Below are 25,294 nucleotides of genomic sequence, written 5' to 3'. Positions count from 1 at the left end.
CTGGCTGCTCATGGGAGGTGTGCAGCCTTGACAAAATCTCCCAATGCATTCAGCTCAACGCTGTACAAGCAGTGAGAAAAGCCAGTACTTTGTCATACCCTTTGCAAAACTGGAAAACAATGGTGCTAAAATTTACACACTTAATATGCACTAAAAAACCCCCACACTTATTTTCATGTAAGTAATAAGAACCAGCAGGCAGAACCCAGAAATGACTACTTGTTTTTAAAACTGTTTTCACACACTTGACCTGCTTCTCAGTTCACCCACACTGTGCCCCTCAAAAGGAAGTACTGAAGTAATGTGCATCCTAAAGATAAGCTGTGCAAGAAAGCACGGCTTCACACTCCAGCGGGAGGAAGGGGAGGAAGAAAGAGGGCCCTGCCCCAGGCCAAAGGAAACACCCTGGGCCGGGAGAGGGCAGGAAATAGCTCTGCTTCAGGCATTTCCTTTGTCGTGCCTGCAGATGAGCAGAACCCGCAGTGGTGTGGAACCATCTTCTTTAGTTTTTTAAAAACATTGTCTACTGAGAAACATGGCCACATTGGGTCAGACTCAAGGTCCCTCTAGCTCTGTCTGCAGCCAGACAGAAGACGCTTAGGGAGGGGAACAGGGCAACGCAGTAATAGCAAGTGCCAAAACACCCTCCCAGCTTCCAAGTATCTTCAAATTTTAACGGTCTTTGATGCACTTCTCTACCATGAGCAGGTTCAGGGACACCCAGAGACAGGCAATAGTACCAATACATGCAACAGTACTACCACGTGCATGTTTCATGTTCGTGTCAACGCCAGACATTAAAGGTTTAACTGTGCAGCCTTCCTGAGGGTGGGTAGGTGGTGGGGAAGACAGGTTCAGAAATATTATCTTCCCCAGTGTATTTTCAGAACTACACCTGCCACTAAATTTACATGACTGTGCAAACTACTCCAGAAACAACTTCTAGAATATGCCAAATAATGTCCACATGTTCAGCTCATGAGATGCATCGTTTAATGGGAACTACTGGAAGTGGAAATAAGTGTTTATTTCTAAAAGATACACCTAACGTCTATCGTTCTCTGCCACCCTAATCTTAAAGCTCAGCAAAAGCACATGTGCTACCAGCTTGGCTGAGCCCACAGTGCTATGATTTCCCACTTGCTCATAGTGCTATGAGTCCTCCGTACTTCACCCTTAATTTTTCCATATGCTTTCCAAAGTGAAAATTTGGTGTCATTACTCCCAGCCTGGCACAGTTTGGGGTTTTTTGGACTGACAGGATTGACAGATGTACTTTGGGTAACACAGACATTGTACAATCTGACTTACTTTTACTGTCTTACTTTGTACCATAAAAATGTTAATTTTGTGATATCTAAATTAATCATGTAAACACGGATTTTTTTTAAACGCCACTCTCATCTGTAATACTTCTCTTTCTGAAGATGTACTATATATGCAGCATGACATCTTGTCAAGACCAACCAGAATTTTAATCCCTCACACTCAGGAGAACAAATCAACCAAGCAAAACCATACAAGGAAGATCAAAATCATTCCACTATGAGCAAATAGAAACTAGTACTGCTTCATACACTGCTGTCTGAAACAGAATTTCTTTGTTTTCAGCTTGCAAGTTAAAAACAGTGAACTGAAATAGATTCTCAAGCATAAGTTTACAATGTGGCAGAAGACAGGGAATAAAATGAGATCTTCTGAGCTGAAGATAAATTGTATCTCTGCTGATAAGGGATTTCAATTTCTAATGAACTAATTTTCAGTGCTTCCCAGGGAACAATGTGGAAGACCAGGGAGATCAAGGATACAAAGCAGCTGCTGTAGTCTATGCTAATTTGAGGGCTAACACCATTTTCAAATGTTATTTTCTGTCCTTATATAAAATGCCTCCAAAGAGGAAAAGTAAGAGAAAGTCCTGGAGAACAGAACACTACTCCGTTCACAGACTGTCACAACTACTCAGCATTTCCCAGTCTCAGCTCCCTAAAGTCATTTCAGACTAAGCACACAAAACAGCCATCTGTCTAAACGTGCACAAAGATCGCTAGTCTCAAGATAAAAGGTGATGGAGAGAAAAAGATCAGGAAGTTTAGGAAATATGAAAAGATTTAGATTGGTGACAATACATTTAGGCAAGTTGTGCGTATTTCTTATAAGCACAACATGTATGCATAGTATAGATGTAAATAATCTTAACTAAACTATGAAGAGGGACAGAGAACCTCAGAAAGGTTATGGAGTTCAATTTGCACTTTTTTTTTTTTTAAATTATGAAATATCTGAAACTATATTTGCCTGTGTCACAATTTTACATATAACAGGCTGCTCCATGAAAATATCAATTTGAAAAATTTTGTCTTCTTCAAACCTAGAGAAGCTTCAATGATTGATTTTGCTTTTCAGTTAACAGACATATGTTACGTTGCAACTTAAATTCCCCAACTGCTTCCCTACAGATGAATTTAATACACCGTAATTTAAGCAAGCAAAAAATATGGTTATCAACAGGAATCAGGCCTGCTATTCACCTGCATGGTAGAGAAAGGAAGCAATTTAATGGTGGAAGACAACTTACTTTCAACAGCTACAAATAAGCAAACTTGGCTCCAGTGTGCAATGCAGAGATAAGAAAGCACATTCTCTTAGCAGGCGTTACGCAAGCAGTTTTGTGTCTCTTCATTATTTGGATTCTAGCTCCACAGAGTGCTCCCTTCCACTTTGGAATTCAGCTGATTGTATACTACCATTTTGTTATTCTTCCAAACCTAACACACACAGAGCCAAAGCAGAAGCACCTTCTTCATTCTCAAGGGACAACCCTGTAACTCCAGACTCTCTGGAGGGCCAGAAAGCAAAAAACGTGGAGACAAATGCCAATTTAGAAGAAGAATGCAGAAACTAGAATTTATTGAATTTGGCTTCAGTATTTGCTGAAAACAGATGTCTGGTTTTTTTAAATGCTCAGCTTTTTCTAGAGCAATTCATACCTTCTTCCCTCTAACCTGTATAATGTTTCCTTTTCTCCACAACAAACACTGGTCACTAGGTACCTTTCAAGTATCAGGAGCCTGATGTGTTAATCTGATCCACAGAGCTGCAACTGACTCCTGACAACCTCTGCTGTCTTGAAAAGTCCTTGGCTCCAAGCTAGGTGTCCAAGATCCGCCAAGAGAGTTAAGATATCTAAGTGAGTGATGTGTCAGAAACCAATTGAACAGGGACCTGCTTAAATGATGTGAAATGTGAAGTGGTATGGTTTAGGAAGGCACCTATCTCTACTAAGGATCTCAGCAGTGAAGCTCCTTGTCAATATCAGTTTTGTACTTTGGATGATCATCTGAACCCCAAAGTTGGATGGGAGGCTTCACTGTTACTTACAGAGGCAGTCCTCACACTTGAAACGTGTAATTGTGATATGACATCCACTAGACCAGGAGAATAAGGATGCTACATCGCAACAGTTTTTCACTTTATGATGAGTATCAGCAAAGCACTAAACCATACAAACATCAATAATAAATACATTATGAGCCCACAAGAGAACATGGGTCAACTGCAGGCCATAAGATTCAGTTCTTAGCATTTCCACCTTTGCTTCCTATTTGGGAGGATAAAAGGATGAAATTCAACTTTAGTAATGTTACCTTTATGAACTAAAAATGGACAGAGTAAACAACAGAATACACACTTTTCCTTACCTGCATGTCTAAAATCAGCCCAGCTATCTGATTTTGTTGATTGTCTATGACCTAGAAAATAAAATTGAGTAATTTAAAAGGCTTGAATCTCTTCAGATCCTTTTTAAAAAATCACCTTACAGGTGTGTAGCCATAGATTTTTAAATGGAATCTTTGCAAATATAAATGACAAGACAGAAAGTTTAACCGTGATAGAACAGGAAATTCATGCAAAATAAATGTACTGAAGAGAAACAGGTAGGTATTGAAAAGAAATCCGAATTAGCAACAAATGTGTAATTCTTTAGTGAGATATTTATTTCTAAAGTAAAAAAAATAAAGAAATGCAGGACTCAAGGTTAAAGATGCCACCAACAGATCATTTGCAGACTAACCTTACTGGCTTTCTCATTCTTTTCTTTGAGACATTCATTCTCGCTCTGAAGTTGTTTTGTGTCCAACATGGGAAGGCGAATACCATCTTCCAGGCATTTTTCTACTTTCTGTTGTAAACTGCCATTCAACATGAAAGAAAAATTAAGTGCACTGACAGAAACTAGAAGGGCTGTGTGTTCTAGTGAAAAATTAGAAAGTTGCACCATCTTCCAACCAGAACTGTAAAACCGTACCTAGCAGAACCCAGCTGTATGACTGAGCACATCAACAGTGGATGAATGATGCAAAAATCCTAAACTATTGAAGTTACTGTGGCACTGACAACAACAGATTCATGCAGGAATGGTTTTATGGCCCAGATTCTGTGCTGCATCTCCCAAAAGGCACAGCTCTAACAGTACAGCATAGGGAGAGAAGGCAGAGAGGAGCAAAGAAAAGCTTTGTGGTGTTCCCAACTGCTCTGTGCTACTGTGGGAGGCAAAGCCAGCACGAGCATAGATCAGAGGAGTCTTCGAACCTCTTGAAGTTACAGGAGCTTTAAAATCAGATGCTCTCACTGGGGCATGTGCAACTCAAAGCAGAGTCCAGAATTGGAGGCTGCACGGAGTACTGGTGGCCTATCCTTCATGCCCTCTGTGACTTGTAAGGAGGAGCATAAAGCCACTCCTGCCAGCTGCTCCCACACGATGGCATGACCTTCAGACCCTCTATAGCTCAACTCAAGCTCCTAGGTGTAGCTAGAGCCTTTGCCTGCTCACCTTCGCTCAGAAAGGAAATACATTTTATTAGCGTTAATCTTGCTGTCTAATTTAGAAACCAGAGGCCACCTCAACTATCTGTAGGCTTTCAGAAAAGACAAAATGATCCCCCTCTAGATTATGAGGGCATGAAGAAAGAAGGCTTTTGATTCGTAAGATGGAAACAATGCGTCAACAATTTGGCTGGCAAGGTGTCCCAACCAGCTTGCCTTTCATCATGGAAACACTTTCAGACTCCTGTGGCATGCACCTTTACCCGGTAGAGGGACAGTGAACTGTATTAACATCCACATAAATTATTAAAAGCTATTCACCGCCTGCTTCCCCCCCTCCCCCTGTTTTTAAAAAGTGTTTAAGTAGCTCCCCTGATCTAAAATGTACCATAACAACAATGTCTTCGTGTCTCATCTGGAATCTTCTCATGGATATCTGTCCCATTTGCTTTTTCATAGTTATGCAAGTTCCATGACAGCAGATTAGCTACAGCTAAATCTTCCTGTAAATACCTCTACCATCAGGGAAAAGGTAAGAAACAGCTACAAATTATTTAAATCTTTGACCCTTCCCTGATACACCCATCAGCCAATATCCAGGGAGCTTTTCCACAGCTCGTGACAGAGTTAGTTCTCAAATAGGAGTGCTGACAGCTTCTATATAATGCCCCTTTGCTGCACATGTTTATTCTATCCTCTATCTGGCAGCAGGCTATGATGCCATTGCAGCAGTGCCCCACGTCTTTAAAGAAAGATAGTGAAGAGTGTCCTAGGCAGACTCTTCTCTGTGGTATTACTTGCAACTTGACACAAATAAAAATCTTGTTGGATTTTCTATTGCATTACACTGTCATTCTGCACAATAATATATTTATGTCATGAAAAATCATTAGCATTGTAATAGATTAAGAGTGCAAATAACATTAGGTCTTGACATCAGGTGGGAAAGTATACCCGTTCAGGGCACAGCCCAAGCAGCTCTTCATACCTCTGTACTGTTGTGACCAGCTCCTTTTCCTTTTTCTTCTGACACACCAGTTGCAATTCTCTCTCTCTGCACTGCGATCGTGCCTCTCCGAGCTTCTTTTCTAACTCAGCCATAGTTTCTTGAAGTTGCTTGTTCTTCTCTTCTAGAATTTGCAGCTAACAGAGGTTACATTAGTCAGACACAACGCCACATCAGCAGAAGGCCTTGTGGCAGGCCACAGCCTTACAGTTACCTTCTGTATAATCTTAGGCCCATTTCACTTATCTGAATATGAGAATCCCTAATAGCTACAGTACTTTCTAAAACATTGAAATACTTCTCTTCCTAAACAGATAGGGAAAAAAATACATGTTGAAACAGTAAACAACAGATATTAGGGAGCTTACTTGTACTTTTAAAATGTAAACCAAACTCCCTTTACCTTACCTGTTTAGTCTGCCCTTCTATATCATCCAGTGTTGGTAGGTCAGCCAGATATTTTTCTAAGGTTTCAATTCGTCTTTGTTTTTCTTTGTTTTGCTCAGACTCTTTCTGGCATTTCTTTTTCAGGCTATTAATATATCGGTCTCTAGTTTTAAGCTAGAAGAAAGTAAGAGGACATGTTTTATGATTACAGTGAAAAATAAACCTGCTTTGGAACAGAGGCTGGTCACTCTTCAAGAACTGTACTCTCAGCTGCATGAAAGGGCTGGTTACTGCAGAAAACAAAACCAAAGAATGATTAATCCCAGCAGCTCCAAGTCATAAAACCACATGTGACCTCAAACCACAGTTGATTCACCTCTGCCCAGAACGCTCTACGTGCCTTGCAAACTGAAAACACAAACAGTTCAACAGTTAAAATATTCTTAATTTTTTCACCAATGGAGATGTTCATATGCAACAAATGATCAGGAAATATTTTAGTCCATCCTCTTCCTCAGGCCTAGGAAAACTACTTAAAACACAGGGACCAAGAACTTAACCTAACAAGAACTGGAGCCAAAAACCTGACTTCAATGCATTCTGATAATTACATCAGAGGACATCAGAACAGAATAGCGGCTTCCTTAAACACCTCTTCTACAGGCATCTTAATTGTCCATCAGCCTGCAAAAGGTTTTTTATATTGTGTTATCTTTGCTTGCATTCCTGGTACTTACTTTGCTTTATTACCTAGGTCAAAAAAGCAGGAAGGCAGGCATGAAGGAAGAAGAGTATTTTCTAGTCACAGCCCAATTTAATGAAAAGCAGTATCTCTATTACTTGAACTAAGGTGTAGTAATTCACAGATAACACACTTGTCACTAGAGTAAATGCTAATCGTACTTTTACTTTGGTGCTACAGACATCCATGTCACTAAGAAATAAATGTGTGACACTGTCAATGTCAAAGCTCAGTAACAGAGCCTACTGAAATGTTTAAGTCAATAATATCCGGAAAGTTTTTCCAGAGATAGCCTTCTATATGGGCCACAAAACTGAGGACTGCCGAAAGGCCGGAAATCTTTGTATCTTTTATTTTATCAAGCCCTCAAATTTGAACAAAGCTTTCAGGCTGCTTTAAAAATCTTTCTGATTAGACAAAGCCCAAGTAAACCCCACGTTCAGTAAAGCAAAGTTGCAACTCGGCCATGATCTTTTGCCACAATATGTGCTTCAGAACCACATACTTGCCCCCAGGCCCCAAGCCTTAAGGCAGTGATAAATATGCACATGTAAGCCAATGTTGCACAGTAAGAATTGCCAGGGGTTTGACTGTTAGCTACGTGAATCCCCTCCCTCTGTTTCTCACACACCACTAAGGGTGACAAGATGACCAGTCAGAATACTCCAGTCCTTGTGCGACAAGGATTACATGGATTTTTTTCTGTTGTTGTTTGTTTTTTTTTAATTTCCTCCTTCATACACACACTGCTGATGACTTTATTGGGGCAGGAAAAAATAGGAAAGACCTTGCCTCTTGGCAATTAAGTATTAAAATCAATGCCACAGAAACCATAGGGGAGAACACTACTACAAGCTATCAGCAGTACCTTACAGGAATCCTTCACAATTACCCATAAAAGAAGGAGAAGGAGCAGCCAGCAGGGTACAGGGGTCTGAACTGAAGCATTTCCAGCCCAGCAGTCCAGTTTCCAGATGAAATGCCTCAGAACTGAAGTGAGGGCTGCAAAACCTGCAGATGCCAAGAGGCACATTCATGCCTGGCATACGGAAAAGGAAGAACCTAGGCATTCATGACATGGACGCTGGTGGAGAGTACTGCAGTATCTACCTCAGCAGGCTCCCTCAGCTAGGAAGCTGTGAGGAGCTACCACAACTACCAGCCAGCCATGACAGGGAAGCTTTTTCAGGCTTCTGAAATTTCAGTGCCAATTAAAAAGCTCTCAACCCCTTCAGTCCTACACTGACTACCCATGGAGCCTAGGGTAAAAAAATCATTCTCTTCAGGCACGAGAATTATTCACAAGGTGGTACAAATACTCCCGTGTCTGGTATGTCTGCATGGGGCAGAGACAGGTATGATGCCAGCAGTGAACAAAGAGCACCTCTGATCTCTGCTGGCCCTGCAGTTTCTCAAAAGGAAAACATCAAGTACCTCTACCCGAACGTTAGAAGGGACACAGCACTTCAGATCAAGAGGCCTTCTAGCCCAGTATCTCCAACAGTAGCCATAAGCAGATGTCTATGGTAGGGAAAGAACAAGGAAAGCACATTTTTCCAGCCTCCAGCTGCTTTTACCTTAGGGGCTCTCCTGAGGCAGTTGTTATTTCTGTGCATTTAGAACAAGGCAGCACTTCCATCAACTCACCCATTTTTGCCTTGAGCTCACCTATACTCTTAGCATCCACAACAGCCTTCAGAGAGACAATCTACAGGTCTGCTATAGAGAACTGGCATGAGGAGCCAGCTCCATTTGCTGATCATGTACTTGGCTCCTAGAGCTTCGCTAGATGTTCCCTCGTTCCTGCAATGGGAGCTGCAGTGAGGAGTCGACTGCCCTCCCTCCCTTCCAGGCTGCTTGTCGCTCTGCAGACTCCATCAAGGTCCCCCTTCAGGCACTTCTCCAGTGTGAAGATTTAATCATCCCTCCTGTGATCCTCTGATGGATATCTCCTTTGTTGCCCTTCTCGGAACCTTTTCCAGTTCCAATACATCCTGTTTTTGTGATGATGGAGACTTTCCTAGACTTCTCACCAGTGACAAAAGATGGTCAAGGAAACGTGAGTGTTCCTTATGTTTTCCTTCCTCCCACCTACACTGAATGGTCACAGCTTGTCCCTTATTGTCAAAAACATACTATCTGTACGATGTATTTAAATGTTGGATGTTAAAAACTCCAATGTAGGAACAGACAATATTATTTGCAGAAGTGAGGCAGACAGAGAAGTAGAAACGTATGCCAGCAACCTTAACCTAAACTTCTATGTGTTCTTTTAGCACACACTTACAAGCAAAGCTCACCTGAATGTTAGAAGCACTTTCCCTACTCCCTGGCCAAATCTGGCATTGGGCTGAAACAACTTACTCTCTCCGAACAGGCAGGCATTTGCTTGGAAATAACCCCAGCACAGCTATTGGCAACAATCCCTCTTATCAGTACAGAAATTGTATTTTTGTTCCCTAACACCAGTCACTGACCAGGGGCACCAAGCCTTTGGGCTCTGGGCTGATGTCCCTGTGAGCACAGCAGAGGAACTCCAGAGATGGCTGTCCCCAAGCTCAGCACCCAGCCTGCTGCTCAGGATCCCAGCCTGCCACACCCCTGTGAGAATACAGCACAGCTCCTTCCTCCCTCTGCAGTCTTCCCTCAAACAGAAGGGCACTAATTTCATTACAGAAACACATGCTTTCCCTCCCTGCCCTTTCTTTCCGTGAGAGCCTTTTGTTCAGCGCACAGAATGGATGGGTGTTAATGGGTGGATCAAGACTGTGCAGTGAATCAGGCTCCGGGCTACAGACCATCCCGCTGACACCAGTGCTGCTGCACAGGTCCTCACCGCTGCCCCCACCTACAGCAGCAGTTCCCACTCAGTGAGGAACACAAGCAGTAGAAGCTGAGACAGGAGGAAGCAGCAGCATCCAATCTCTGCCCTTCCTGAATGTTACCCTTAGTGAAAAGCATGCTGCAGGGTTCATAGGAAAGGGTGAGGGAGAATTTGAGATGAATTATGCTTTCTTCTTTGTCTTCCCACCTGCCACTTCACTGTATCATACTGCTCCTACCCCCTGCACGTGCATTAATATAAATCTAAGCCCAGTGATCAAAGAAGAGAAGGTAACAGTGACAATGTATCCCTAAAACATTAATTAGGAACCACTTGGTCAATGGCACATTCCTGCTTGCAATAAAGGAAGGCTGTCAAGACATTCAAAACTACCCCTGGGCATTGCTTCAGCCTCCAAAGAAACCCCTTGTCAAGACGGTTCCAAGAACGCGGCCATCTAAGCCCCTTCCTTGTCTCAGACTAAAGTCTACTTTGCACATCCTAGCAAAGCTACAAGAGAATCACTCCTGCTGAGTAGGCACATACAGGCTGATAAGGGCATCTCAAAGCATGAGGCCTGCTTTTACAAGCCATGCTAAAAATAGAGATTTCATTTCCACTCTCTTTCTATCTTTTAAAATGATACTTTATTTACTGTAATAAACACTTCAAGCTACATGAATTCTTAGAGCTGAGCAGCTTTTCTTCAAAGCAAGTTTAACTGATACCTGGTTAAAACCTTCCTCATGATCATCATTTCCTCTAGTATTGCTTTTCAGGATGTATTCTCTACAAGTTCAGATTTATCCATTTCCAACACCCACAATCACTAACTATTAATTTTTCTATCAGAGATAGTTTAGCTACCTTTTGAAAATAGCTCAGCAACCCACACATCAAGTTGCTTTCTAGCAAACAAAACACACGCTGCTATAACAGTGTCAAAAGGAAATTTGGAACATGAAAGACACTTACTTTCTCCTCCATCTTCTTTTTCTCCTCACTAGATTTGTTTGAAATTTGTTTTACAAATTCACTGAGTTGTAATTCCTTATTCTCAGCTGCTGCAATCTTTCGCTCAAGCTCCTCAAGGTGGGATGTTGATCTTTCTGAAGCGTGAGGTTGCAGTGGTGTGCTCTCATACTGTGGTTGCTTACAAAAAGAAATAAAATAATCATACAAATTAGACACATACCACCGTATACTCGATCAGCACAGCAGAAAACAGTCCTGCGTTTTTTTCCACTGTAAGAAAGGGTGGGGTTTGATTTTTCAAACATTAAAATATGTGGTAACAGCATGTATTTCAGGAATCTGGAGCAAAAAAAAATAAAGAAGCTGGACACCTTTACATTCACAACACATGCAAATGAACATTGTCAGGCCACTTTCCCCCTCAGATTTATGGAAGAGCTGTCTTTTCTTCCAAAAGAAACCCCTGAAAATCCAAACTAAAACTGTTTTCAAAACAAAACACTGCCACTGCATTATCTCACCATCCCCTAAGAAGAAAAGCACTCTATAAAATGGCTATGAATATACTAAAGTAAGAGATGCTCCAATCTCAAGAGCCTTCTAAAGGAGAACATTAGCACTACTCAAACCTTAGAGCTATCACATCTGAGGTGCAGAATGGTGCAGGGAGAAGCCTGAGACTACAGCTACAATCAGAAGGCAGGCCTCCTACCTTCTGTCCTGTATACCAAAACCCTCCTCCCTTTCCATTTCATGCAGTTCAATATTACTCTTCTACCTCCACTGCCCACAGACAGACAAGCACAAAACAGAAATCAAGTGCATATGGGATGAAAAAGGAGATGCATCCCATTAGGCTTTCAGTTTCAAGATTCTTTTAATAACATAAATTGGTATCTTCAAGGAAATTATGCAGACAGTATTTTTAACTAGTAACATTCCTTCAGCAAAGCATTAAAAGAGATTAAAACCTCCATTAAAGGAGATTTGCATTTCTAAGTTAATCTTATAGAAAGCACACAAATCAAGCAGAAATCCTAATACATTATAAACTTTTTTAACTCTTAAAATTATGAAAGATGAATGCATCGGCTGCTTTATTTGAAGTGTATTATGGTATACTAAGATATGGACACTAAAATTTCAGTTTCTGCAGTAATTTCTCCCCGCCCCCCCCCCCCAATCTTAATCTAGATAGAATTTTTAAAGTATTTTAAAAAAGAACTTTAAAGAACTTTAAAAAAGCACCAAAAGCCACATTTCTAGATGTCTGAAAAATTTCCTGAATACCTAACTTCACATGGAGGATCCACTTGAATTTCTCTCCTGTCACACAAACCAGATTCTCACCTGATGCACAGCTGTGTTATTCCAAGGACATAATTAATGTCATGCTGAAGTACGCTAGCTGAGATCCTCGTGCAGTGTTTGTGACAGAAAAAGATAAGGCAATAAAAGGAGGACAGAAAAGCTATTTCTCTGCATATCTGCCTTTAACATTCTCTTTCTGCATTGCGTTTTAGATATGCCAAGGTCTGGAGTTGGAATTTGTGTGCTACAGCAGGGAAGCAGCCACAGTCCTCAACCTGACCTGCATTTCGTGGTTAGACCTATGCTACCTCATCCTTACACTTCCTGATATTTGTGCTAGTTAGATAAAAATTAGGACAGGTATGCCCAAAATACCACCACACACTCCCTTTCGGATTAAGTGTTCCCTAGGAATACTAATCCATACCCTTTTCACGTGTCTTGTGCAAAGGTATTCCACCAGCGGCTGGAGAGCTGCCCGGTGGAAAAGGACCTAGGGGTGCTGGCTGACAACTGGCTGAACATGAGCCAGTAGTGTGCCCAGGCAGCCAAGAGGGCCAATGGCATCCTGGCTTGTATCAGGAATAGCGTGGCCAGCAGGACCAGGGAGGTGATAGTGCCCCTGTACTCGGCACTGGTGAGGCCACACCTTGAGTACTGTGTTCAGTTTTGGGCCCCTCATTACAAGAAGGACATTGAGGTGCTGGAGCGTGTCCAGAGAAGGGCAACGAAGCTGGTGAAGGGTCTGGAGCACGAGTCTTATGAGGAGCGGCTGAGGGAGCTGGGGTTGTTTAGCCTGGAGAAGAGGAGGCTGAGGGGAGACCTTCTTGCTCTCTGCAACTACCTGAAAGGAGGTTGTAGCGAGGTGGGGGTCGGTCTCTTCTCCCAAGTAACAAGCGATAGGACGAGAGGAAATGGGCTCAAGTTGTGCTGGGGAAAGATTTAGATTAGATATTAGGAAAAATTTCTTCATGGAAAGAGTGGTTGGGCATTGGAACAGACTGCCCAGGGAAGTGGTGCAATCACAGTCCCTGGAAGTATTCAAAAAACGTGTGGATGTGGTGCTTAGGGACATAGTTTAAAGGTGGACCTGGCAGTTAGGTTAACGGTTGGACTCGATGATCTCAGAAGTCCTTTCCAACCTTAATGATTCTATGATTCAGTCTGTTTGCCTTCTCACATCTCTTCCATCTACTCTATCGATACAACCTAACCACTCCTTTGGGTAGTACCTCCTTCTCTTCAGCAAACCTTCCATCAGTTGTTTTCAGATACTCTCTTATCAAGCTACTTTATCTCCTAATATCTCCCTGCATGACTGTGCTACATGCACACTGTTAAACCCTCATTCTTACAGTGTCACAATCTCTCATTCTTACCCCGTTTTTATCAGATTTCAAAACAAGTATGTACAAAATGTTAACCTAACTTAGATTTCTGAAAATATAAAGTAAACTACAACACTCACAGGGTATTCTCCTCTGTAGAATTTATGGCTATACAATTACACAACCATCAATAATCATAAAAGCTCCACATTTTGGCCAGCAGTAAATTGTGAACATGCTTTCAGGTGTCAGTTACTGCGCAATGGAAAGCTTTGCTGAAAGAAAAATATCCATCCTACCTGCAAATTAGTCATGTAAGGTTCTTCGCAGTTCACAAGATGGCTCAGTCTTGCATGTTGAGCTCGTAATTCATTCTCCCTTATCTTCTGATGTAAATTGTTAATTTGCTGCTTTTGCCTGTAATACACAGATTTTATTTGAAAAGCTATGGAACAGAGATTTGAAAAACACAGATCTTAAGACTTACACTGAAGAATACAGTAACAATGCTATTCGACTGTCCTGGATCTACACTAGCTGTGGGCCTTTTCCCAGCGCAGCCAGACTGCAACTAGTCTAGTTTACCACTAGAACTGGAATCTCATCAGGATATGAGCTATTAAACTGCAGTTGCCATGTAACTTTCACTTAAGCATACCCCAAAGGGTCTGTGCTCAATTGGCAATAATACGCAAATTTTCTAGCAGTACGGTTTGAAAACTCTATCAATTTTGTGGGGATTGAGGGAGGCTTCTGTTGTCATTTGCTCCTAGGGCCAGAAGTATAAGCAGGAACAAGTATACAGAAAGCAGTATGAAAACAAACAAAACTCCCACCTTCATTTTACTTGGACTTCTGCTCAGCTCCTCTCTCTTTGGCAGAGCTGACTTTTGACATAGGTTAAAGAGATTTTTAAATCAAGGGGAGCAGAAAGAACTTAAGAAGAAAACATCGTTATATAAGATAGCCAGCATGGCTTCCTGCAAAGTCTTTCTTTTTGCTTTGCTTAAAACCTTTTCAGTCACCTGCTTTACATAAGATGTTCCCTACCCCTAGGGTAAAATGCCGCACTGCGTAGTAAACCAGAATTAACCTCTTACACCAATCGCTTGGCCAGTGTACAGCAGAAAGAGTATCACTATTACATCATTATTTAATTATATCGCAAATTATATCACTGTTTAAATCATGACTGCATTTGAACTAGCAGACTGCAGGGCAAGTACAAGGCAGGTCTCAGCCCCAGCCCACGTTACAGCCCTGTGAGGTGTGCTGTACTCTCTATGGACCGATGGGCACCTCAACAAGTGACTCCAGAATGGAGCTGTCAGCACCCACCAGAAACACACACAGCAACCTTTTCAATAAACTTAAAACCAACTTTGTGCACTCCTTTAATTTCCCTTTTTCCTTCCTTTTTTATACTAGGACATGTTGCATGCAAGCATGAAATTGTTTCTCAAAGCTTCACCTCTAAGCATGCAGTATGATTGGCTTTTCTGGAAATGATGATGCTGAACTGAGATGACTAAACCCAATCTTAAGAGGAGATAAATGGCAAATATAAGTTAACTTTAAGGGAGAAGACCTGCCTGTGCACACACTGGAAAAGCAAATCCTCTAAAAGTACAGAGGAAGATCAAAGTTGGTCTGCCTTTTTTTAAATTTGGGGAGGGCTGTGTTTAAGAAGAGCACCTCGGAAATGTTGTCATGAGTATACAAAATATAAATTATACAATCTATAAACTAACACAAAAGAGGTATTAGTTGAAAAGATGCCAACTGTAAATTTTAAGAGGAAAAATAAGATGCAAAAACGCAATTAAAGGGAATATTTTAGTCACATCCATTCTCCTAGCTAGTCATCAGCCAACAGTATGCCAATTATTTGGTTTAAAAGAGGCATTTAATATTTCAAAAATAGTGAATATATTAGAAGTTAAACTTGTAAGCTATACACGTTGCAGAAGACATGATGCATGCCTACAGAACAACTTTTTTATGTTTCCCTATTTTTAAATCTATAAAGAATAGCTATGAATGGAAAAACAGTATAAACAAGTTTCAATTTGGTAGTACCTTAGAACAATTCAATGTAATTCATAAAAACAGAGAAACTGAATGTATTTACATGACTCCATAGCAAGTCTTAAAATATTCTGTATCACCACAGGTGATTTTGAGGCTTCCCTCTTCCATTCCACTATTTAGATGGAACAAGCTTGTACAAATATAAAAGGAGTGTGTAACCCTGAAAGACTTTGCATAGTTCTGGTTGGCATCTGTACGATGGCATTACAAACGAAAAGCTTCAAACTTATTTTGGAAGAAGCAGATTTGAAGATTAGGTAGAAGAATATGCTCTTAACTAGTAACAGACCTTCTATGAGCCCAAGAGCTTGTATAATCATATAAGAAAATAGAAAGCCTTGATAACTTCTGTGCACGCTTGGTCACAAATACCAAAATAATTTAGTATGAGTTGTCTTAACCTATGAACAGAAGTAATTGTTCATTTTTTATCACCTTATTACTTACTAGACAGATCTATTAAGGTATCTTTGCCTCATGTGTTTTAAAATTATTTATCCATTTGTCACTTATCCCCTGAAGGCACTACGTGATTTTCAGTTTGTGGCTGATTGTATCTTAGCAGTGCCTTCCTTCACAGGCAGGATTTCGATAGCCTGAACTAAACACTACAGCCTGGAGTAAATGTTTTAAAATATTTTTGAACTTCTAATCTAGTTTGAACTACATTACCATATTTCCTTTCATAATCCTTTCCCTACCCTACCAAATCCCTGCAGGAAAAAAGGTGAGACAAATTAATCTGTGATGAAACAGAGCTGCGCTAGCACAGAGTGTAACTAGTTTGCTTTTCACTCTGCAAAGCATGAAACTCTCCACTATTATAAAACCTTGCCAATGAAACACACCATACAAATGTTTTAAGGCTATGTAGATCCCGCACAACTTCTTCGCATAACTGCCTCTCTGAAAATATCATTAACCTCACGGCACCCAGAAACAAAAATTCTGAAAACAGCCCACCAGTCACAAGCAGAATAGACGATAAGCACCATAGAAACGTATTTACTATTTACATACAACCCTATAAGTCTTTGGAGACTTCATACCAGATGCATTTTATCACTGATGTTCTCATATGCTAAGACAGTTTTAATCCCGTTAGCCCACAGCTGTTACTGTTAATCCGCTGCATAACCACAGGCTGTGAGCTTTATTTAAAGGGAGTGTAGACAAGTTCAAACACTCTCGCAAACACAGCTTGCGTACTGCAGAGGGAACACTGTCCTCAGAAGCCTCTCTATTACCAATCAATCGTCCTGTGCTTCCAAAAAGAAAATCAAAACCAAAAAACACCAAAAAAAACCCCAACCCAAAAAAACCCCCCAAAACCAAAAAACAACCTTCAGCATTTAGGTGCTCTCAAAATTCTGCTCAGATACATGGCAACTGCCACTCTGGGTAGGCCCGAACTAGATAAAAATAATCCTAAAACTGAGGGATTTTACCTTCTAGGCAGCAACGCCACTCTCGCCTTCTATATATCAGCTATAACGTTTATAACCTTGCGCGTATCCTCCGTGTTTGCAGAGGGCCAGACTAGAGCGGACTGAAATTCTGTAACTGTTGTGACCAATGTTGGCAAACTCTCCTCCACTCTTCCCTTTCTCTGATCAGCTGCTAAAACCCTCAAATCTCCCCAAGGGTTCAAGATGTGTTAAAAAAAGATTAAATTCATTTTTTTTCATTTTTTTGCCATTACACAGCTGCACTGCATCACTCTGACCTACTCCTTTTCCCATAACTTTCAACACAAGAATTTCCAACCACTCAGTCTTACACAGGACTGAAGTCCCCAGACATGGAGCTCCTCAACCTTTTGTGATTCCAGAAGCCATCTGCCTACGAGGGGGCACAGGCTGTGGCCTGAGCTCAAGGCATGGGGGAACCTGACAGGAGCCCACCCCCAAGACTCACGTTTACAGAAACCAGACTGCAGCTCACACAACCATGTTCAGTGAAAATAGTGTACCTAGGTACCACGGAAACTACTCGCCTTCACAAATTCCCTGTTTTTTTTCCATGAGCGAGTGTTACAATCCTATGTTGATAGCAAAGAGTTATTGGCATATTATGTGAATGTCACGGGACTTCTCACGTGGTTTCATTCAGCTCCTTTGTCCAAAGAGAAAATACTCTGTTTCACTTCAAGTGTCTGTCTTAACATGTCCCTTCCCCTTACACTCAGACTTAAGGAGAAAAGGAGGCAATACCCTGCTCTAGTCATCAACCAACCAAAGGGACTCAGAGGGGAGAAAAGTTTGTTTTAAAAAAAGAAAGGAAAAAAAAAGTCACAAAAGGCAGGAATGAAAAACATCCTTTTGGGAGGGACATTTAAAAGTGTTCCTTATTTAAATTGATGTTTCAGAAGAAAATGTCATTAAAAGATGTATAAACTTTAACTCTTCTACCCAATCAATTAATACAAATGTGACACTACCAACACTGTCTTCACAAACACTTCTGACACAAATCTTTCCAGCTGTCCCTCAAGGTGTAATATTGTCTCCAGGAACAGGGGGTGGCGGTGCAGAAGCAAACAGACAAAAAGAGAACTGAAACTCCTTCTGAACTAGGAGAAGACTGTCTGGTACACAGAGGACCATTGCAGTTACCTGCTGAAGAGTTCTGCACTGAAGATGTTGTCTTGTATTCTTCTTCAGATACAATGATTTTGAGGCTTTTTTTTTCCTCAGAAGCAACCTGCTTGCTATATTTTCATTATCATTACTATTTTTTTTCTACATATTTCACTGATAGCCTGGACTATGCCTTTTCACACCATTTTTTGAACCTCCAGCCACAATTTATAAATATCCTGAGATCAAATCCTCCCTGTGCTGCTCCCAGGTACATTCTTTCCGAGGGGACTCAGCTGAAGTGACAGGTTATTCAACACACATGACTCAAGTGGTGCCTGCGTGCTCTACGGTGCCCTATAACCAGTCGTTTGTCCCAGTTCCCACACATTAGTTATTTACATGCTATCCAGATTATTTACGGAAAACCCTACTATTTTCACGAAGTGAAATGCCTTTGGCTTACTTCCAGGTCTTGTAATAAAACGCACATATCTTTTGCTCCTTTTTCTTCTATTTGCTTGAGCATTATTTTTGTGAACAAAATTTCAAGGCTTCAGTCGTATTTCACTACTGCAGATCAATGATACTTTGTAAGGAAGGAAAAGTTAAAAATCTGTCATGGCAGATCGTACCATTCTCTTGGCTTTCCCAGAATTACCAACTATTATCCCTACACAAACCGCTGGCACTAGAGACTAAGCTACCTGACTAAGATGTTGACTCTGTGTAATTATTTTTATGGCATTTAAGGAGAGTAGCTCTCCTTATCTGACTTCCTGCCTGCCACAGATACTTCCATTCCCACACTGTAACCTCTGGGTTGAGCCCCACAATTTAAATCAAACTGAAGCACATCAATCATCAAGAAGCTAAAAGCCCATATGCAAAGGACTGAAACCGATGAAGTGACATACACCAGCATGGTTCTGACAGGTCTCTGCCAATGTCCTTTCCTGTAGAAGAAAGCAAAAGCCCTTGATTCTGAATGCCACTACGTTTGGGGAGAAAGTCAATTCTGAGCATCAAGCATATGAGAAGGGTGGTTCACTAAATCCAGCTCAAAATTCTGTCTTTCTGATGCTAAGGGGATAGGGGACAAAAGTAAATCCCAGAATACTTTCAACCAATTACGCACCTAAGGAGAAAAACACTCTTTTTAAGCCCTGGCAAACAGCCGAACAGCCCACCAGCTATCCTTTTCTCTTGTACTGACCATTAGTGTGCCCTAACATCAAGTAACTGTTTCCAGCTTGCCTAAAGCCAGGTCTGTAAATAAGCAGCTCGCTTTCAGTTGGCATATGGAGATGACAAGAAGAAAATGCACTAACACTGTGCTGCCCCATCTCTTTGGGGAGAGGCTGTGTCCCTCCTGTGCCCTGGACATCAGCGCTCAGCACCTCACTGGATCACGGCGCCCAGCCCACCCCCTCATGCTTCCCGGGAACCCCTGGCCCTCGTGGGGCGGGAAGGGGGAGAGAGACAAGTGAGAAGTTACTGGGGTTGAAGGAGCTGTGGGGTAAAAAACGGGGACAGTCTTGTGGTCATATGAACAATGCTGGCCCTTAGCAAAACTGTGGGGCCGGTCCCTGGAGCCAGGGCCTGGGATGATGCTGAAGGCGAGGGACTGACTAGGCAGAGGTGGCGAGGAGGAGAGGCAAGAGTCCAGGCAGCACGGCTGCAGCTCTCCTTCCCCTCCATGGCACACTGCGGGTACCACCCAGCCACGCTGCCACAGCTGGAACAGGGACCTCCACCGTGGCCCACCCCGGCATTGCTGTGCCATCGGGAGAGTCAGTGCTCTTCTGCATGTCAGCGAAGGGAGAAAGGCAGGCCAAATACTGGCCTCAGTGATAGGAAATTTGTATTTAAAGGTCAGACTCAGAAAACACTTAAAAGCAGGCTAGGGAGTGATCAAAAAAGGCTTCACACATGCCTTTCAGTTGTGGGTCTGCTAACTTTGCAGTCTCTCTGCCCACGGACAGTACGGAGCTGCTTCTGGTGGTGCATATTCCCTGTGCCACTATTCTCTGCAGACAAACATGGGGAAGACAATATGCTGTGCCCCATGAACCAGCAGCCAAGCTCCCCCCATCTGGGATGACTGTGACTCTACTTACAAAGCTGGCTAGAATCCATAGGAAAACTGCTGGTGCCACTTGACACTAACTGGATCCAATTAAATGAGCAAAAAGAAAGTTACAGCTGTAAGAGTGAAGTATCAGTCGAGGGGGGCAGATCTCGATTTTGATTCGTTTGTAGTTCTGTCCTTTAGCTCTAACAACCCCCTTTGAAAGCTCAAGTCAGCACAAAGGATGTGGGATAGCAGAGAACAGCACTCACCTCAATATGCACAAGCCAGGACTGTCTTCAGAGACCAGCATTAATAATAAATAAACTAATATACAAATTGCTTCTCTGTATGTCTCAAAAACATGAGTACGAAATAACTGACATTCACATCATTCTCTCATGTTCACACAGGACAAGTGAAACGTGGACACGTGCTTACACAGACACTCATATATGCATTTCTCTACAAATAAATGGCATTTTCTTCAACCGGGGACCAACTCATCTGTTCTCCATAAACCCATCTTACCCCTCACTTACTGTAACATGAAAGAGCCTTTAGAAACCCACGTCTGCCAAAGAAGCACTTCCTCCCCTCAACTTTTAAGAGACTTAAATTAGCATAAATCTAAGTCCCACACTACAAATCAAGATACAGGTCCAGCATCTTCAAACACTTCAGGGGCTTCAGAACAGAGCTTCCTCCGCCACAGAAGGGACACTAGTAACTTCATAATAAATCAAATGACAACTGATGCTTACCTTCAAAAGTCATGAGTTAACAAGAAGAGTTGCTTTAGGTGAAAATACCTCAGCAGATTTCCTCAGAATCGGATGCAAAGTAAAATATAATACAGATCGCTCTGCACTACAAATATAATTTATTCCACACCGCAGTTGGAGTTATGCTGCTTTGTTTTGTCGCTTAAGAAGTCGGATGCTAATTTTTATATCCCTTTGTTTTAAAGGCTTGATCTCTTGGGACCACAAGTCTGAACGTGCAGAGTACTGATAGGGAAAGAGATCAGTAGTAAATAAAGTCCTAAAAACAATGCGAATACATTTTCCGTCATTTGAAATATAATGCCAAAAGAACTCCAACATCAGCAAAGCTCATGAGAAAAGATGATCTCAAATTTCCTATGCAATAAAGCCTGCTTTTTTGGTGAAATGAAGAGCCTGCAGTTCAAAGGGAGTACTACCTTTCCACCAGTCACAGGAGAACTTATCTTGAAGAGAAGATGGGAACACCACCTCCGGGAGTCATGAGGTGATCTCGGTTCTGGATGGATTGTTATTTTTTAAATGACTTTTCTGAATTGCATAGAAGTTTGAAACGCTAGCCTGACACACAGGAGATAAGCTAGGGCTGAGGCAAGGCAGGCAAGAGCCCAGTCAGCACCTGTACTCTCTCAAATGCTCTGGGCTACTTAGTCCAGGGGGTGTGAGGCATGAGTGGGACACAGACACAACTCTGCTCAAGAGGACTGCACCCTCCCTCCCACAGTGGGACGTTTTTGACTTCTGCAGTTTCCCGACAGGACAAATACAGAGCAAGCCTTGCACCTCCCCTGCTGTTCTCAGCTCTGCCAAATACCAGAACTTCCTAAAAATATTTAAATCTACAGAATAGGAAACAGCTCGGCACCGGTTCCACAGAAAAGGATCTGGGATTGCAGCTGACCAAAACTACACAACGTCGTACTGCAAAGAGCAAACACTATACAAGCACGGCCTGGGAGAGAGGAGCGCTCAGCCGGAGGGAGGCCTCAACTGGCCAGTGTGGACGCTTCAGGGAAGATGTACTAATCAGCTGGAGAGATCACAAGGAATAACGAAAGCTACCAGAGGTCTAGAAAACATGACCTAGGAGGAAAGACTAAGTCATATTAGGAAAAGTTTTCTAATGTTTCAGCTAATTAATCACCAAACTTTCCAACCCAGAAAGGCTGTAGAACATCTGCTATTGCAGATAGCTATAGCATAGACATGTACCAGGAGTGACACCACTACAGCTTGTCCTCTGTAGGGCCCAGCAGATAGGTTAGATAGGTCCTTTCTAGCCCTACATCCTCTCGTTATTGCCCAGATCTAGGTTATTTTGTGAAAACTAATGTTAACAAATTCCATTTCATCAACATTACTAGTATACACCTGTGAAAAGGTGAACTTTTGAATCTGCTAAAATAATTAGGACCTGAGGGAATGGCAGGAAGATATGCCAGGGGAGGTTTAGGTTGGACATTAGGAAAAGGTTCTTCACCCAAAGAGTGGTGGAGCACTGGAACAAGATCCCCCGGGAGGCAGTCACGGCGCCAAGCCTGACAACATTCAAGAAGCAATTGGACAACGCCCTAAGACATATGGCGTGAATTTTGGGGTTGTCCTATGCAGGGACAAGAGTTGGACTCGATGATCCTTGTGGGTCCCTTCCAACTCAGGACATTCTACGATTCTATGATTACTCTGTAATAAAATCTTCCTGAAAGTTTACCAGCCCAAGATACAAAAGCCTCAACCACAAGTTACCTGGGTGATTGGTGGTATCAGAAAAAAGATGAATGCGTCTTTTTCCAGCTATTATTGCAAGCAAAGAATATTTTACACAGCAAGACACTCTGAGGAGGTTCCTCACAGCCCTACTCCCGCACAGGACTCCCAGTTATACATGCATGTGCTCAGACCCTGGGTGGCGTAAAGCTTCAAAGCTTCCTCAAAAAAGGCATCACATTATTACTCAAGTGGATATGCTAATGCTGCAAGATCTTAACAGACCATCCCAAATTAAAAGAATTACAGCTTTACACTAGCAGTAACAGGAACACTATCAGAGCACATACAGTTTGATGTCAACTACTGAAGTCAGGACAATTTGACACAAGGCAAAGAAAATCTAATTCTACCATCCCAATGAAAATGTCTAAGCATGATTCAGCTATGGATGGAAAGCTAATGATTTAGCAACTGCTTTAAGAATGTAAGTGTTATTATGCCCTGAGGAATGACAGCTATTCACTAAAATTATACTTCTGTATCTACCTTTCCTTAAAAAGCTGTTCAAATGCCCTTAAACTGTCTGGAAGAAAACACTGCATGCACAGTGTTATTCTCAGCAGCTTATGTCATATGTTCAGATATTTCACATTTATTCACATACCCCCTGCACGCAGTCCCTGCCCAACAAACAGTGCCAGGACCACACCAGAGTGGCTGGCCAGTCTCAAGACACATTCGCAATTGTACCAAACACTGTAATTTCAGTGCTGTGAATGTACTGAACAGAGGAGCAACACAAAGAATTAAAATGTGATGCCGTAATTTTCTAAACCAATACAAACACTGTTGGCTCCCTCTGGTGCTAAATATAACGTAGTGTTACATACTAAACTGCCAGAGAAGAAAAGCAATGATATAATCCAATTATTTTGGACAGCAGGTGACACATTCTAGTAATAAGTGTTACAGCAGCAGATTTCCTCTTATAGACAAAATCCTTAATTCCTTATTCACAGCCTGTACCAACAGCTCTTACGTGGAGAAAATGACACACACCTTTAGGAAGTGCCATTGCAATCCCGTGCACACACACACGCCAGGTTCCCTTCCTCACGCCATGTTTTTGCTTCCTAAAAGTACGGTCTCCATCCCACTTTTTAAGAGCAGGCTTAAAAGCCAATTTCAGGCTCTAATTCATTAAATTGGCAGTGATTCCTAGAGTAGTTTTAAAAAGCAAACCAAAACCACTTTTAAACCCACCCATTTATGCTACTCTGTTCATTTATACTTAAAAATACGCATTTGCTATGCTGAACAGACTACACAAATCAAATAAATTTTAACTAATCTATTACTAAATCTGCTGTTCAACACAGTGCGTATAGAATAAAAATCAAGCTACTTGTTCTATTCACAGACGCAAGTGGCTGTTTGGGTTTTTAAAAATTCTGTTCATGGCTTTGAATTTCCAGTGACACATGAAGGTATCCAACTATGATGATTTACATTGTAAGCATTATTCCTTGAATTGTTTTTAATGACTATATGAAACTTGCTTGCAGCTATTCCAAGCTGTTAGATTTCCGATGCAAAACAAGGAAGTTTAATAATCTAAACCGGAAAGGCTGCATTTTTGTTGCCTTTTCATCCTTGTGCGGAAAGAAGGGAAGCAGGCAGCAGGTTTCTCTTTCCTTCCCCTGCCCCTCCTCCCTTTTTTAACACGATAAAGGTGGACCAGCTTAAGGATATTGCCCCATACAGAGCCTCCATTTCCTACTCATCAACAGATTTAAGCCTCGCTATGCAGAACAAGGTGTGTGGTGCAAAGTGATGAAGTGACGTTAATCTCCTCCACCTCCTGTATTAGTGGGGCCCCAGTGCAATTCTGACAGAGGAGGGTTTAGCCTTAAAAAAACTGGGTAATGGCCCTGTGGTTGAAAGGGAGGCTGGTGTGACAAGGGCAAGAGAAGGGTCCTCCCGGTGTGCTTCTTTTCATCCAGCTGTTCCTTGTACCTGCCAGCAGCAAAGAGCTGGGTCTGGAGCACCATGCCAGTTGCTATCCCGCTCCTCTGGCTTCCAGATACCAGGAGGTTAACTTGTCTCTCCCAAGCTTCTGTCCACCCAGAATTAAACAAGTCTTGCTGGCATCCTCCAGTTACCAGTTGGTAAATTCAGCATGAAACGTGACTTAAGGAGACTACACCTTTTCACACTCCTTGAGAAGCACAGGCAGGAAGGGCCTTCTCAGCAAACACCTACCACCAAACCTCAGTCAAGAAAAGAATTCCTCCTCCACTTCCTGAAAGCATAAATTCTGTAATTTAACTACCACCATCTTGAGTCCTAATTAACCACACTTTAGCAAACCTTGCATTTTTTATTTTAGATCACTATTCCCACATAAATTCAAATTCTGAAAAGAAGTTTGAAGTAAGCTCAGGAAGACCAGGAGCTGGAAGACTTAGGTTTACTCCCAAATATCATCTTGACTCTCAGTGCAAGGCCTTGTGTCCCCATGTGTTAAATATGGATAATATCAAATTTTCGCTTAGTGCCTTGAAGAAAGGTATTATTCACACTTAAGTCTTATTAATGCCCCATCTAATAAGAAATGTAACACTACTGGTTTGTAATGGAGTTCTATTTCTAGGATTTTGA

The 25,294-nt window shown here is 41.9% G+C and overlaps 1 protein-coding gene across 2 annotated transcripts in view; it reads right to left on the bottom strand.

Moving 5' to 3' along the window:
- Nucleotides 1–25,294, bottom strand: part of CEP85L (centrosomal protein 85L) — a 126,598-nt gene that overhangs the window by 8,315 nt on the left and 92,989 nt on the right. Inside the window, exons 5-10 of one of the 2 annotated variants that reach the window (XM_082306958.1) lie at nt 13,697–13,814; nt 10,759–10,935; nt 6,239–6,391; nt 5,813–5,967; nt 4,073–4,190; nt 3,699–3,749 (exon numbers count right to left, since the gene is read on the bottom strand). In XM_082306958.1, coding sequence (XP_082163084.1) covers nt 3,699–3,749; nt 4,073–4,190; nt 5,813–5,967; nt 6,239–6,391; nt 10,759–10,935; nt 13,697–13,814 — 772 coding nt within the window. The remainder of the gene's footprint in view (nt 1–3,698; nt 3,750–4,072; nt 4,191–5,812; nt 5,968–6,238; nt 6,392–10,758; nt 10,936–13,696; nt 13,815–25,294) is intronic. The other variant, XM_082306959.1, reaches the window with a different exon arrangement.

This window comes from Platalea leucorodia (genome assembly GCF_965183815.1).
Source record: "Platalea leucorodia genome assembly, chromosome: 3".
NCBI classification, from domain to species: domain Eukaryota; kingdom Metazoa; phylum Chordata; class Aves; order Pelecaniformes; family Threskiornithidae; genus Platalea; species Platalea leucorodia.
Note: the sequence above shows the minus strand (reverse complement) of the source record. Positions and strands in the feature narration are given on the sequence as shown.